Source organism: Homarus americanus, unplaced genomic scaffold, assembly GCF_018991925.1.
Source record: "Homarus americanus isolate GMGI-L3 unplaced genomic scaffold, GMGI_Hamer_2.0 scaffold33177, whole genome shotgun sequence".
NCBI lineage: Eukaryota > Metazoa > Arthropoda > Malacostraca > Decapoda > Nephropidae > Homarus > Homarus americanus.
The window spans coordinates 97,200-112,057 of NW_024742239.1; the positions used below are offsets into that span (position 1 = coordinate 97,200).

The 14,858-nt window shown below is 43.6% G+C and overlaps 1 protein-coding gene across 1 annotated transcript; it reads right to left on the bottom strand.

Annotated features, from left to right (window-relative positions):
* Nucleotides 1-13,550: 13,550 nt before the first annotated feature.
* LOC121876692 (basic salivary proline-rich protein 1-like) lies at nt 13,551-14,106 on the bottom strand (the record flags this gene model as incomplete). Its single annotated transcript, XM_042382036.1, has 1 exon — nt 13,551-14,106. A coding segment is annotated over one exon (556 nt), but the record flags the coding sequence as incomplete, so codon positions are not given.
* Nucleotides 14,107-14,858: the final 752 nt, after the last annotated feature.

Here is a 14,858-nt window from a genome sequence, read left to right on the forward strand (position 1 = left end):
TTTGTCTCTGTTGTTGTCCTCTGTTGTTGTCTTCCTGATATGGTTCCATTATTGTCTCTGTTGTTGTCCTCCTGTTGTCTCTGTTGTTGTCCTCTATTTGTTGTCTTCCCTGATAGTTTCCATTATGTCCTCCTGTTGTTTTGTCTTCCTGATGGTTCATTATTGTCCCCTATTTGTCTTCCTATTAGTTTCCGTTATTGTCCTCCTATTTATTTGTCTTCACAATGGTTTCCATTATTGTCCTCCTGTTATTTGTCTTCCTGATGGTTTCGTTATTGTCCTCCTGTTGTTGTCTTCCTGTTCCGTTATTGTCCTCATGTTGTTGTCTTCTGATGGTTTCATTATTGTCCTCCTGTTGTTGTCTTCCTGATAGTTTCGTTATTGTCCTCCTGTTGTTGTCTTCCTGATGTTTCCGTTATTGTCCTCCTGTTTGTCTTCTGATGTTCCGTTATTGTCCTCTGTTGTTGTCTTCCTGATAGTTTCCATTATTATTGTCCTCTGTTATTTGTTGTCTTCCTGTTGTCTCTTTGTTGTCCTCCTGTTGTCTCTGTTGTTGTCTTCCTGTTGTCTCTGTTGTCCTCCTGTTGTCTCTGTTATTTGTCTCCTGTTATTGTCCTCCTGTTGTTGTCCTCCTATTTGTCTCTGTTGTTGTCTTCCCTATTTGTCTCTGTTATTTGTCCTCCTATTTGTCTCTATTGTTGTCTTCCTATTGTCTCTATTTATTTGTGTCCCTACTGTGTGTCCTCCTATTTGTCTCTGTTGTTGTCCTCCAATTTGTCTCTGTTGTTGTCTTCCTATTGTCTCTGTTGTTTGTCTTCCAATTTCCTGTTATTTGTCCTCAATTGTCTCTGTTGTTGTCTTCCTGTTGTCTCTGTTGTTTGTCCTCCAGTTGTCTCATTGTTTCTTCTCCAATTGTCTCTGTTGTTGTTGTCCTCATTTGTCTCTGTTGTTATTTGTCCTCATGTCTCTGTGTTGTTGTCTTCCTGTTGTCTCTATTTATTGTCCTCCTGTTATCTCTTATTTGTCCTCCTATTTGTCTCTGTTGTTGTCTTCCTGTTGTCTCTGTTGTTGTCCTCCTATTGTCTCTGTTATTTGTCTTCCTATTTGTTGTCCTCCTGTGTCTCTGTTTATTTGTCCTCGTGTCTCTGTTGTCTTCTGTTGTCTCTGTATTTGTCTTCCGTGTCTCTGTTGTTGTCTCAGTGTCTCTGTTGTTGTCTCTATTTGTCTATGTTATTTGTCTCTCTGTGTCTCTATTTATTTGTCCTCAGTTGTCTCTGTTGTTGTCCTCCTGTTGTCTCTGTTATTTGTCCTCGTTGTCTCTGTTGTTGTCTTTCTGTTGTCTCTGTTGTTGTCCTCCTGTTGTGCCTGTTGTTGTCTCCTGTTGTCTCTGTTATTTGTCTTCCCTGTTGTCTCTGTTGTTGTCCTCCTGTCTCTGTTGTTGTCCTCCAATTGTCTCTGTTGTCTCTGTTGTTGTCTTCTATTGTCTCGTCTTCCTGTTTGTCTCTGTTGTTGTCTCCTGTTGTCTCTGTTGTTGTCTTCCTGTTGTCTCTGTTGTCTCTTCCAGTGTCTCTGTTATGTCCTCTCATTTGTCTCTGTTGTTGTCTTCCTGTTTGTCTCTGTTGTTGTCTCCATTGTCTCTGTTGTTGTCTTCCTGTTGTGTCTCTGTTATTTGTCCTCCTGTTGTCTCTGTTATTTGTCTTTCCTGTTGTCTCTGTTATTTGTCTTCCTGTTGTCTCTGTTATTTGTCTTCCAGTTGTCTCTGTTGTTGTCTTCCTGTTGTCGTCTTCTGTTGTCTCTGTTGTTTGTCTTCCTATTGTCTCTATTTGTTTGTCCTCCAGTTGTCTCTGTTGTTGTCTTCCTGTGTCTCTATTTGTTGTCCTCCAGTGTCTCTGTATTGTCTTTAGTGTCTCTGTTGTCCTCAGTGTCTCTGTTGTTGTCTTCTTCTATTGTCTCTATTTTGTCTCGTGTCTCTGTTATTTGTCTTCCTGTTGTCTCTGTTGTCTTATTGTCTCTGTGTGTCTTTCTGTTGTCTCTGTTGTTGTCTCAGTGTCTCTGTTATTTGTCTTTCTGTTGTCTCTGTTATTTGTCTCATATTGTCTCTGTTATTTGTCTTCCTATTTGTCTCTGTTGTTGTCCTCAGTGTCTCTGTTGTTGTCTTCAATTGTCTCTGTTGTTGTCTTCCAGTTGTCTACATTTATTTGTCTCCTGTTGTCTCTGTTGTTGTCTTCCTGTTCTGTTTGTCTTCCTGTTTGTCTCTGATTTGTTTGTCCTCAGTGTCTCTGTTATTTGTCTCATTTGTCTCTGTTATTTGTCTTCCTGTTGTCTCTGTTATTTGTCTTTTCTGTTGTCTCTGTTGGTCTTCTCTCTGTTGTTGTCTTCCAGTTGTCTCTGTTATTTGTCTTCCTATTGTCTCTGTGTTGTCTCCTATTGTCTCTATTATTTGTCCTCAGTGTCTCTGTTATTTGTCTTCCTGTTGTCTCTGTTATTGTCCTCCTCTATTTATCTTCCATTGTCTCTATTTATTTGTCTTCCTGTTGTCTCTGTTGTTGTCTCAATTGTCTCTGTTGTTGTCCTCATTTGTCTCTGTTATTTGTCCTCCTGTTGTCTCTGTTGTTGTCTTCCTGTTGTCTCTGTTGTTGTCCTCCTGTTGTCTCTGTTGTTGTCCTCCTGTTGTCTCTTATTTGTCTTCCAGTTGTCTCTGTTTTTGTCTTCCTGTTGTCTCTGTTGTTGTCCTCAATTTGTCTCTGTTGTTGTCTTTCTGTTGTCTCTGTTGTTTCTTCCTCCTGTTAATTTGTCCCTCCTATTGTCTCTGTTGTTGTCTTCCATTTGTCTCTGTGTCTTCCTGTTGTCTCTCTGTTATTGTCCTCCTGTTATTTGTCTTCCTGTTGTCTCTTGTTGTCCTCAGTTGTCTCTGTTGTTGTCTTCCTGTTGTCTCTGTTATTTGTCCTCCTATTTGTCTCTGTTATTTGTCTTCCTGTTGTCTCTGTTATTTGTCCTCCTGTTGTCTCTGTTTATTTGTCTTCCTATTTGTCTCTGTTGTTGTCCTCCATTTGTCTCTGTTGTTGTCTTCCTGTTGTCTCTGTTGTTTGTCTCTCCTGTTATTGTCCTCTGTTGTTGTCTTCCTGTTGTCTCTGTTGTTTGTCCTCCGTTGTGTCTCTGTTGTTGTCTTCCTGTTATTGTCCTCTGTTGTTGTCTTCCTGTTGTCTCTGTTGTTGTCCTCCTATTGTATCCTCCTATTGTTCCTCCTATTGTTGTCTTCCTATTGTCTCTGTTGTTTGTCTTCCTGTTGTCTCTGTTGTTGTCCTCCTGTTGTCTCTGTTATTTGTCTTCCTATTGTCTCTGTTTTTGTCCTCCTGTTTGTCTCTGTATGTCTCTATTTATTGTCTCTATTTATTTGTCTTCCTGTTGTCTCTGTTATTTGTCTTCCTATTTGTCTCTGTTGTTTGTCCTCCTATTGTCTCTGTTATTTGTCTTCCTGTTGTCTCTGTTGTTGTCTTCCATTTGTCTCTGTTGTCCTCCTGTTGTCTCTGTTTATTTGTCTTCCTGTTGTCTCTGTTATTGTCTTCCTGTTGTTGTCCTCTGTTGTTGTCTTCCTGTTGTCTCTGTTGTTGTCTTCATTGTCTCTGTTGGCCTTCTCAGTTGTCTCTGTTATTTGTCTTCCTGTTGTCTCTGTTATTTGTCCTCCTATTTGTCTCTGTTATTTGTCTTCCTATTTGTCTCTGTTTATTTGTCTTCCTGTTGTCTGTTATTTGTCCTCCTGTTTGTCTCTATTGTCTTCCTATTGTCTCTATTTATTTGTCTTCCTGTTGTCTCTGTTATTTGTCTTCCCTATTGTCTCTGTTTTGTCTTCTGTTGTCTCTGTTATTTGTCTTCCTATTTGTCTCTGTTGTTGTCTTCCTATTTGTCTCTATTTATTTGTCTTCCTGTGTTGTCCTCCTATTGTCTCTGTTGTGTCTTCTGTTGTCTCTGTTGTTGCCCTCTGTTGTCTCTCTTTATTTGTCTTCCTGTTTGTCTCTGTTGTTGTCTTCCTGTTGTCTCTGTTGTTGTCTTCCTGTTGTCTCTGTTGTTGTCCTCCTGTTGTCTCTGTTATTTGTCCTCCTATTTGTCTCTGTTGTTGTCCTCTGTTGTCTCTGTTGTTGTCTTCCTGTTGTCTCTGTTATTTGTCTTCCTGTTGTCTCTGTTGTTGTCTTCCTATTGTGTCTCTTTTATTTGTCTTCCTGTTGTCTCTCTATTGTTGTCTTCATTGTCTCTGTTATTTGTCTTCCTATTTGTCTCTGTTATTTGTCTTCCCTATTGTCTCTGTTGTTGTCTTCCTGTTGTCTCTATTGTTTGTCTTCCTATTGTCTCTGTTTTTGTCTTCCTGTTGTCTTTGTCTCTGTTGTTGTCTTCCTGTTGTCTCTGTTGTTTCTCCTGTTGTTTTTGTTTGTCTTCCTATTGTCTCTGTTGATTTGTCTTCCTATTTTGTCTCTGTTATTTGTCTTCCTATTTGTCTCTGTTGTTTGTCTTCCTGTTGTCTCTGTTATTTGTCTTCCTATTTGTCTCTGTTTTTTGTCTTCCTGTTGTCTCTGTTGTTGTCTTCCTGTTGTCTCTGTTATTTGTCTTCCTATTTGTCTCTGTTGTTGTCTTCCTGTTGTCTCTGTTGTTTGTCTTCCTATTGTCTCTGTTGTTGTCTTCCTGTTGTCTCTGTTGTTATTTGTCTTCCTATTGTCTCTGTTGTCTTCAGTGTCTCTGTTATTGTCTTCCTGTTTTCTCTGTTATTGTCTTCCTATTTATCTCTGTTATTTGTCTTCCTATTGTCTCTATTTATTTGTCTTCCATTGTCTCTCTTTATTTGTCTTCCCTATTGTCTCTGTTATTTGTCTTCCCTGTTGTCTCTGTTATTTGTCTTCCTGTATCTCTGTTTATTTGTCTTCCTATTGTGTCTCTATTGTTGTCTTCCTGTGTTATTTGTCTTCCTGTTGTCTCTGTTGTTGTCTTCCTATTTGTCTCTATTTATTTGTCTTCCAGTGTCTCTGTTATTTGTCTTCCTATTGTCTCTGTTGTCTTCCTATTTGTCTCTGTTGTTGTCTTCCTGTTGTCTCTGTTATTGTCCTCAGTTGTCTCTGTTTTTGTCTTCCTGTTGTCTCTTTTGTTGTCTTCCTGTTGTCTCTTGTTGTTGTCCTCCAGTTGTCTCTGTTGTTGTCTTCCTGTGTCTCTGTTTATTTGTCTTCCTATTGTCTCTGTTGTTGTCTTCTATTATTGTTGTCTTCCTGTTGTCTCTGTTATTTGTCTTCTATTTGTCTCTGTTGTTGTCTTCCTGTTGTCTCTGTTGTTGTCTTCCTATTTGTCTGTTATTTGTCTTCCTGTTGTCTCTGTTGTTGTCTTCCTATTGTCTATTTATTTGTCTTCCTGTTGTCTCTGTTATTTGTCCTCTGTATATTGTCTTCCTGTTGTCTTTTTGTTGTCCTCAGTGTCTCTATTTATTGTCTTCCTGTTGTCTCTGTTATTTGTCTTCTGTTGTCTCTGTTGTGTCCTCCCATTGTCTCTGTTATTTGTCTTCCTGTTGTCTCTGTTTATTTGTCTTCCTGTTGTCTCTATTTGTCTTCCTGTTGTGTCTCTGTTTGTTGTCTTCCTGTTTGTCTCTGTTATTTGTCTTCCTGTTGTCTCTGTTTATTTGTCTTCTGTTGTCTCTATTTATTTGTCTTCTGTTGTCTCTGTTGTCTTCCTGTTGTCTCTGTTGTTTGTCTTCCTGTTGTCTCTGTTGTTTTCCCTGTTGTCTCTGTTGTTTGTCTTCCTATTGTCTCTGTTGTTTTCTTTATTGTCTCTGTTGTTTGTCCTCTGTGTCTCTATTTGTTGTCTTCCTGTGTCTCTATTTTTTGTCCTCCATTGTCTCTGTTGTTGTCTTCCTATTTGTCTCTGTTGTTGTCTTCCTATTGTCTCTTTTTGCTCGTTCTGTTGTTGTCTCATTGTCTCTGTTGTTGTCCTCCTGTTGTCTCTGTTATTTGTCTTCCTGTTGTCTCTGTTGTTGTCTTCCTTTTCTCTGTTATTTGTCTCTGTTGTCTCTGTTGTCCTTGTGTCTCTGTTATTTGTCTTCCTATTTGTCTCTGTTGTTGTCTCTGTTGTCTCTGTTGTTGTCTTTCTATTTCTCTGTTGTGTCCTCCTGTTGTTTGCCCTCCTGTTGTCTCTGTTGTTGTCCTCCAATTGTCTCTGTTGTTGTCTTTCTGTTGTCTCTGTTATTGTCCTCCTATTTGTTGTCTTCCTATTTGTCTCTGTTGTTGTCCTCAGTTGTCTCTGTTATTTGTCTTCCTGTTGTCTGTTATTTGTCCTCTTTGTCTCTGTTATTTGTCCTCTGTTGTCTCTGTTGTTGTCCTCATTGTCTCTGTGTTGCCTCCTGTTTGTCTCTGTGTGTCCTCAATTGTCTCTGTTATTTGTCCTCCTGTTGTCTCTGTTGTTGTCCTCCTATTATTGTGCTCTGTTGTTGTCTTCCTGTTGTCTCTGTTATTTGTCCTCCTGTGTCTCTGTTGTTGTCTTCCTGTTGTTATTGTCTCCTATTTATTTGTCTTCCTGTTGTCTCTGTTGTTGTCTTCCTATTGTCTCTATTTGTTGTCTTCCTGTTGTCTCTGTTATTTGTCTTCTATTTGTCTCTATTTGTTGTCCTCCTGTTGTCTCTGTTGTTGTCTCTGTTATTGTCCTCCTGTTGTTGTCTTCCTATTTGTCTCTGTTGTTGTCTTCCTGTTGTCCTCTGTTGTTGTCTTCCTGTTGTCTCTGTTGTTGTCTTCCTGTTGTCTGTTGTTTGTCTTCCTGTTGATGTCTCATTTGTTGTCCTCTGTTGTTGTCCTCCTGTTGTCTTCCTGTGTTTCGTTTGTTGTCCTCCTGTTGTCTCTGTTGTTGTCTTCCTGTTGTGCTCTGTTGTTGTCTTCCTGTTGTCCTCCTGTTGTCTCTGTTTGTCTTCCTGTTGTTTGATCTTTCTGTTGTCTCTGTTGTTGTCCTCTCCTGTTGTTGTCTGTTGTTTGTCCTCTCTGTTTTTTGTTGTTTCTCCATTTGTTATGTTATTTGTCTTCCTGTTTGTCTCTGTTGTTTGTCCTCCTGATTTGTCTCTGTTGTTTGTCTTCCTGTTGTCTCTGTTGTTTGTCCTCCTGTTGTCTCTGTTGTTTGTCTTCCTGTTGTCTCTGTTGTTTGTCCTCCTGTTTGTTTGTCTTCTGTTGTGCTCTGTTGTCCTCCTGTTGTTGTCTTTCCTGTTGTCTCTGTTGTTGTCCTCCTGTTGTTCTGTTGTTTGTCTCCTGTTGTCTCTGTTGTTGATTCCTGTTGTCTGTTGTTGTCTTCCTGTTGTCTCTGTTGTTGTCTCTCCTGTTGTTCTGTTTATTTGTCTTCCTGTTGTCTCTGTTGTTGTCTCCTGTTGTCTCTGTTGTTTTCCTGTTTGTCTCTGTTGTTGTTTCCTGTTGTTCTGTTTTTGTCATCTGTTGTCTCTGTTGTTTGTCTTCCTGTTGTCTCTTTGTTTGTCTCCTGTTGTTTGTGTTTCTGTTGTCTCTGTTGTTGTCCTCCTGTTGTCTCTGTTGTTGTCTTCCTGTTGTCTCTGTTGTTGTCTTCCTGTTGTCTCTGTTGTTGTCCTCCTGTTGTCTCTGTTGTTGTCTTCCTGTTGTCTCTGTTGTTGTCCTCCTGTTGTCTCTGTTGTTGTCTTCCTGTTGTCTCTGTTGTTGTCTTCCTGTTGTCTCTGTTGTTGTCCTCCTGTTGTCTCTGTTGTTGTCCTCCTGTTGTTGTCTCTCCTGTTGTCTGTTGTTGTCCTCTGTTGTTTTGTCTTCCAGTTGTCTCTGTTGTTTGTCTCTCCTGTTGTCTCTGTTGTCTTCCTGTTGTTGGTATTGTCTGTTGTTTGTCTTCATTTGTTGTCTCTGTTGTTTGTCTTCCTGTTGTCTCTGTTGTTTGTCTTCCTGTTGTCTCTGTTGTTTGTCCTCCTGTTGTCTCTGTTGTTTGTCCTCCTGTTGTCTCTCCTGTTGTCTCTGTTGTTGTCCTCCTGTTGTCTCTGTTGTTGTCCTCTGTTGTCTCTGTTGTTGTCCTCCTGTTGTCTCTGTTGTCCTCCTGTTGTGTCCTCTGTTTGTTGTCTTCCTGTTGTCTCTGTTGTTGTCCTCCGTTGTCTCTGTTGTTGTCTCTGCTGTTGTCCTCCTGTTGTTGTCTTCCTGTTGTCTCTGTTGTTGTCTTCCTGTTGTCTTTTGTTTCCTCCTGTTGATGCTCTGTTGTTGTATTTCCTGTTGTTTGTTGTCCTCCTGTTGTCTCTGTTGTTGTCCTCCTGTTGTTGTCCTCCTGTTGTTGTCGTCCTATTGTCTCTCATTTGTTGTCTTCCTGTTGTCTCTGTTTGTCATCCTGTTTGTCTCTGTTGTTTGTCTTCCTGTTGATGTGTTGTTGTCCTCCTGTTATTGTCCTCCTGTTGTCTCTGTTGTTTGTCCTCTGTTGTCTCTGTTGTTGTCTTCCTATTGTCTCTGTTGTTGTCCTCCTGTTGTCTCTGTTGTTGTCATCCAGTTGTCTCTGTTGTTGTCTTCCTGTTGTCTGTATGTTGTTGTCTTCCTGTTGTCTCTGTTATTTGTCTTCCTGTTGTCTCTGTTGTTGTCCTCCTGTTGTCTCTGTTGTCCTCCTGTTGTCTCTGTTGTTGTTCTTCTTCTGTTGTTGTTTGTTGTTTTTTTTGTTATGGAAACCTTTTGGTGTGTGTGTGTGTGTGTGTGTGTGTGTGTGTGTGTGTGTGTGTGTGTGTGTGTGTGTGCGTGCTTATGGTGTAATAGTCAGCATTCTCGCCTCGCAAGCAACTGGACCCAGGTTCTGATCCCGGGCAGGTGAAACAATGGGTAAGTTTTTTTTGTTGTTTCTATCTACCCAGTAGAGTTATTGTCTTCATCACTGTAGACAAGTAACACATAACAAAACAAAACAACAACACTTTATTATAATGCAACATAACACAATACATAACATAACATACAACATATTATAATGCGTTACAACACAACACAACAGTATAATGCAACACAGCACACACAACACATTGTAATACAAAACGGCACGGCACATTATAATACAAGTACAATATAACACAAAACATTATGATACAACACAGCATAACACAATGAGATATAATGCAACTGTACAACACAACACATTATAATACAACACAGCACAACAACACATTATAATATTAAATATAACACAAAACATTATGATACAACAGATAACACAACATATTATAATACAAAACAATATAACACAAAACATTATGATACAACACAGCACAACTTACAACACATTATAATACAACACAGTACAACATAACACATTATGATACAAAACAGCACAACATAACACATTATAATGTAAAATAATTTATCACAACACATTATGATACACACAATATAACTAGCATTATGTTACAACAGTACAGCACAACACATTATAATACAACTATTATATCACAACACATTATAATGCAACTGGCACAACACAATACATTATAATACAACACAATACAACACAACACATTATAATACGAGCTGGTACAACATATTATATAAATACAATTTAACACTTTGGTATGATATAACATAATACAACACAACATATTATGATACAACACATACAGCATACCATTATATTACAAAATAATATAACTTAAATACATTATGATACAACACAGCACAAATATAACACATTATAATACAACACAATATAACACAATACATTATGATACAACACAATACAACACAACTTACATTATAATACAACATAACACAACACATACACAAGCACATTATAATACAAACACAGCACAACACAAATACATTATATGCAACACAATATATTATAACACATTATGATATAACACAATACAACACAACACATTATGATACAACACAGCACAACACTAACACATTATAATACAACACAACACAACACAACACAACAAAACACAACATAACATATTATAATACTGTACAACACAACACAACACAACATAATGCATTACAGCAAACTAACACATTATATTTTGTACCGTATAACACAACATATATTTTCAACACAGCACAACACAACACATTATAATACAACTTTTTATAACACAACATATTATAATATTTGCTTTGGCACAGCATAACATTTTATAGTAATGCAAAACAGCACAACACAACATATTATAATACAACACAGCACAAAACAACATATTATAATATAAATATTTCTACAAATTTTATTTATAATACAACAATATAACACAACACATTATGATTAACACAGCACAACACAATACATTATATTACAACTTTAACACAACACAACACATTATGATACAAATACAGCACAACACAACATAATACAACACAATATAACACAACACATTATAATACAACACGTCAACACAACACATTATAATACAGACCAATATAATTTGCTGTTATAGCTAACACAACACAACACAACACATTATAAACATACAATGGTATAACACAACACATTATAATACAACACAATACAACACAACATAATATAATACAACGCAACACAACACATTATAATTTAAACACAATACAACACATTATAGTACAACTGCAGCACATAACACAGCATAATAATAACACAACACAACAAAAGCGTCAAGGAAGATTGTGTGTGAGTGAGTGTGCGAGTGTGTGCGTGTGTGTGTGAGTACGTGTGCGTGTGTGAGTGTGTGTGCGTGTGTAAGGGGACTATGAATGGATGGTGGTGACGTGCTCGTGTCGTGGTGAGCAGTTCATTCAGATAATTTTAATGAATGGAGGAGGAGGAGAAAGAGGAAGAGGAGGAAGAGGAGAGGGGGAGGGAGAAGAAGATGAGGTAGAAAAAGAACAAGAAGGTATGGGTGAAGAGTTGTAGGGTAGGAAGAGGAGAGAAGAGGAAGAAAGAAAAAATGAAAATGAGAAAGGGAAGAAGGCGGAGAAGAAAGAGGAAATAGAGGAGAAAGATGATGAGATGAAAGTGAAGAAAGGAGGAGGGAGGAGAAGGAGGAGGAGAAGGCGGAGGAAGATAAATGGAAAGAATTGAGACAGATGGAAGTAAAGGGAGGAGTGAGAATGATGGTGAGAGGTAAATAAATATGTGTATCCGGCTGTCAGTGGCATCAACACCATCTGCACCAACTGTCAGTGGCACCAACACCATCTGGCACCAACTGTCAGTGGCACCAACACCATCTACCAACTGTCAGTGGCACAACACCATCTGGCACCAACTGTCAGTGGCACCAACACCATCTGGCACCCAGCTGTCGGTGGCACCAGCACCATCTGGCACAACTGTCAGTGGCACCACACCATCTGGCACAACTGTCAGTGGCACCATCTGGCACCAACTGTCAGTGGCACAACACCACCCGGCACCAACTGTCGGTGGCACAACACCATCTGGACAACTGTCAGTGGCACCAACACCATCTGGCACCAACTGTCAGTGGCACCAACACCATCTGGCACCAGCTGTCGTGGCACCAACACCATCTGGCAATACACACCACGTCAGTGGCACCAGCACCATCGGCACCGGCAGTAAGACCACCCATCTGGCACTTGGTGGCCCCACCATCTGGCTATCAGGTGGCACCAACACCATCGCTAACAGTGGCAAACTGCATCAGGCACGGAACACCATCTGGCACCAACCGTCAGTGGCACCAACGCACCATCTGGCACCGTTGTCAGTGGCACCAGCACCGCTGTCAGTGGCACCAACACCATCTCAACAACTGTCAGTGGCACACCATCTGGCACCAACTGTCGGTGGCACCAACACCATCTGGCACAACTGTCAGTGGCACCACCATCTGGCACAACTGTCAGTGCCACTGCCCCAACTGTCAGTGGCAGCACACCTGGCACCAGCTGTCAGTGGCACCGCACCATCTGGCACAACTGTCGTGGCACCAGCACCATCTGGCACCAGCTGTCGGTGGCACCAGCACCATCTGGCACCACTGTCAGGGCACCAACACCATCTGGCACCAACTGTCAGTGGCACAACACCATCTGGCACCAACTGTCAGTGGCACCAACACCATCTGGCACCAACTGTCAGTGGCACCACATCTGGCACCAACTGTCAGTGGCACCAGCACCATCTGGCGCAACTGTCGGTAACGCACCATCTGGCACAACTGTCAGTGGCGCATCTGGCACCAGCTTAAGTACCAGCACCATCTGGCACCAACTGTCGGTAACAACACCATCTGGCACCTGTTGACTAGCACCATCTGGCACAAACTGTCGGTGGCACCAACACCATCTGGCACAACTGTCAGTGGCACCAACACCATCTGGCACCAACTGTCAGTGGCACCATCCTGGCACCAACTGTCAGTGGCACCAACACCATCTGGCACCAACTGTCAGTGGCACCAACACCATCTGGCACCAGCTGTCGTGGCACCAACACCATCTCAACAACTGTCAGTTGCACCAGCACCATCTGGCACCAACTGTCAGTGGCACAACACCATCTGGCGCAACTGTCGTGGCATATCTGGCACCATCTGTCAGTGGCACCAACACCATCTGGCAACTGTCCAGTGGCACCATCTGGCACCAACTGTCAGTGGCACCAGCACCATCTGGCACCAACTGTCAGTGGCACCAACACCATCTGGCACAACTGTCGGTACCAACACCATCTGGCACCAACGTCGGTGGCACCAACACCATCTGGCACCAACTGTCAGTGGCACCAGCTTTCGCTCCAGCAACTGTCAGTGGCACCAACACCATCTGGCACCAACTGTCAGTGGCACCAACACCATCTGGCACCAACTGGAGCTTGCAGCACCATCTGGCACCAACTGTCAGTGGCACCAGCACCATCTGGCACCAACTGTCAGTGGCACAACACATCTGGCAACTGTCAGTGGCACCAACACCACCTGTCAGGTGGAACCAGCACCACCTGGCACCTGTCAGTGGCACCAACACCATCTGGCACCAACTGTCAGTGGCACCAACACCATCGGCACCAACTGTCAGTGGCACCAACACCACCTGGCACCAACACCAACACCAGCCTGGAGCCTGAGTGAGGCAACCACAATGGTCTTGTTCGTGGTACTGTGGGGGCGCTGGTCTGCCTGCAGGGCGCTGGCATGCCTGTGGGGGCGCTGGCATGCTTGTGTGGGCGCTGGCCTGCCTGTGAGGGGCCCTGGCTTGTCTGTGGTGGCACTGGCCTGTCTGTGGGGGCGCTGGTCTGCCTGTGGGGGCTGGTCTGCCTGTGGGGTCGCTGGTCTGCCTGTGGGGGCGCTGGCATGCCTGTGGGGCGCTGGCATGCTGTGTGGGCGCTGGCCTGCCTGTGGGGGCCCTGGCTTGCCTGTGGTGGCACTGGCCTGTCTGTGGGGGCGCTGGTCTGCCTGTGGGGTCCTGGCTTGCCTGTGGGGCGCTGTGTGCCTGTGGGGGCGCTGGCCTGCCTGTGGGGCGCTGGCCTGCCTGTGAGGGCGCTGCCCTGCCTGTGAGGGGGCGCTGCCCTGCCTGTGGGGGCGTTGGTCTGTCTGTGTGGGGCGCTGGCCTTGCCTGTGGGGACGCTGACTAGTCTGTGGGGGCGCTGGGTTGCCTGTGGGGGGCTGGCGTCTGTGGGGACGCTGGCCTGCCTATGAGGGGCCCTGGCTTCTCCGTGGTGGCACTGGCCTGTCTGTGGGGGCGCTGTTCTGCCTGTGGGGCGCTGTTCTGCCTGTGGGGGCGCTGGCCTGCCTGTGGGGGCCCTGGCTTGTCTGTGGTGGCACTGGCCTGTCTGTGAGGGAGCTGTTCTGCCTGTGGGGGCGCTGTTCTGCCTGTGGGGGCGCTGGCCTGCCTGTGGGGGCGCTGGCTTGCCTGTGGGGGCCCTGGCTTGTCTGTGGTGGCACTGGCCTGTGTGGGGGCGCTGGTCTGCCTGTGGGGCGCTGTTCTGCCTGTGGGGGCGCTGGCCTGCCTGTGGGGGCACTGGCCTGTCTGTGGGGGCTGTTCTGCCTGTGGAGGCGCTGTTCTGCCTGTGGGGGCGCTGGCCTGCCTGTGGGGGCGATGGCCTGCCTGTGGGGCCCTGGCTTGTCTATGGTGGCACTGGCCTGTCTGTGGGGGCGCTGGTCTGCCTTTAGGTCCTTTGGCCTGCCTGTGGGGGTGACGGTCTGCTCGTGGGGACAGTGAATGTTTCCCCGGGGGTGATTTAAACTACCCCATGAGGGAGCCTTCGGTGGGAGCTGTGGGGGCCTGGAGGTCACTGGGCGTTAGAGAGGTTGTGTTAATTAAGAGGTATTATTGAGCTCAAGAGAAAGAGGTAGAGTGGGAGAGGAGAAAGAGGTGAGAGGTAGGGAGAGAAAGGAGAGGGAGAAAGGGGAGGGAGATGAGACAGGAGAGTAAAGAAGTGATGAGAGATACGGATAGAGAAAGGGAAAATGTGTGAGAGTGAGATAAGGAGAGAAGGAATAAGGGAAGAGGAAAAGGTCCAGCTGTGTCTTGATAAAATGAAAGACAATTAGATGAGAATATGTAACGAAAGGGAGAATAAGGGTAGGGTGATAAATGAGAGGAAGAAGAAGTGGAGGAGGAGGAGAAGAAGAAAGAAGATTATGAAGAAGACGAAGAAGAAGAAGATGATCGTGATAAATGAGAAGTATGATCAGGAGAAGGAATAGAAAGAGGAAGTGGAAGAAAGAGACGAAGATCAGAGGAGGTAGAGAATAAAAGAAGAAGGGGAGAGGAGGAGGAGGAGAAGAAAATGAATGAATGATGAAGAAGGTACTAAAAGACAGGGGATAAATGATATGAAGGGAAGAGAAGTTGGGGAGATGGAGTAAAGACGATAGAAGAGGAGGAGAGAAGGAGAGGAGAAGAGGAGGAAGAAGAGGAAGAAAAAATGGAAGG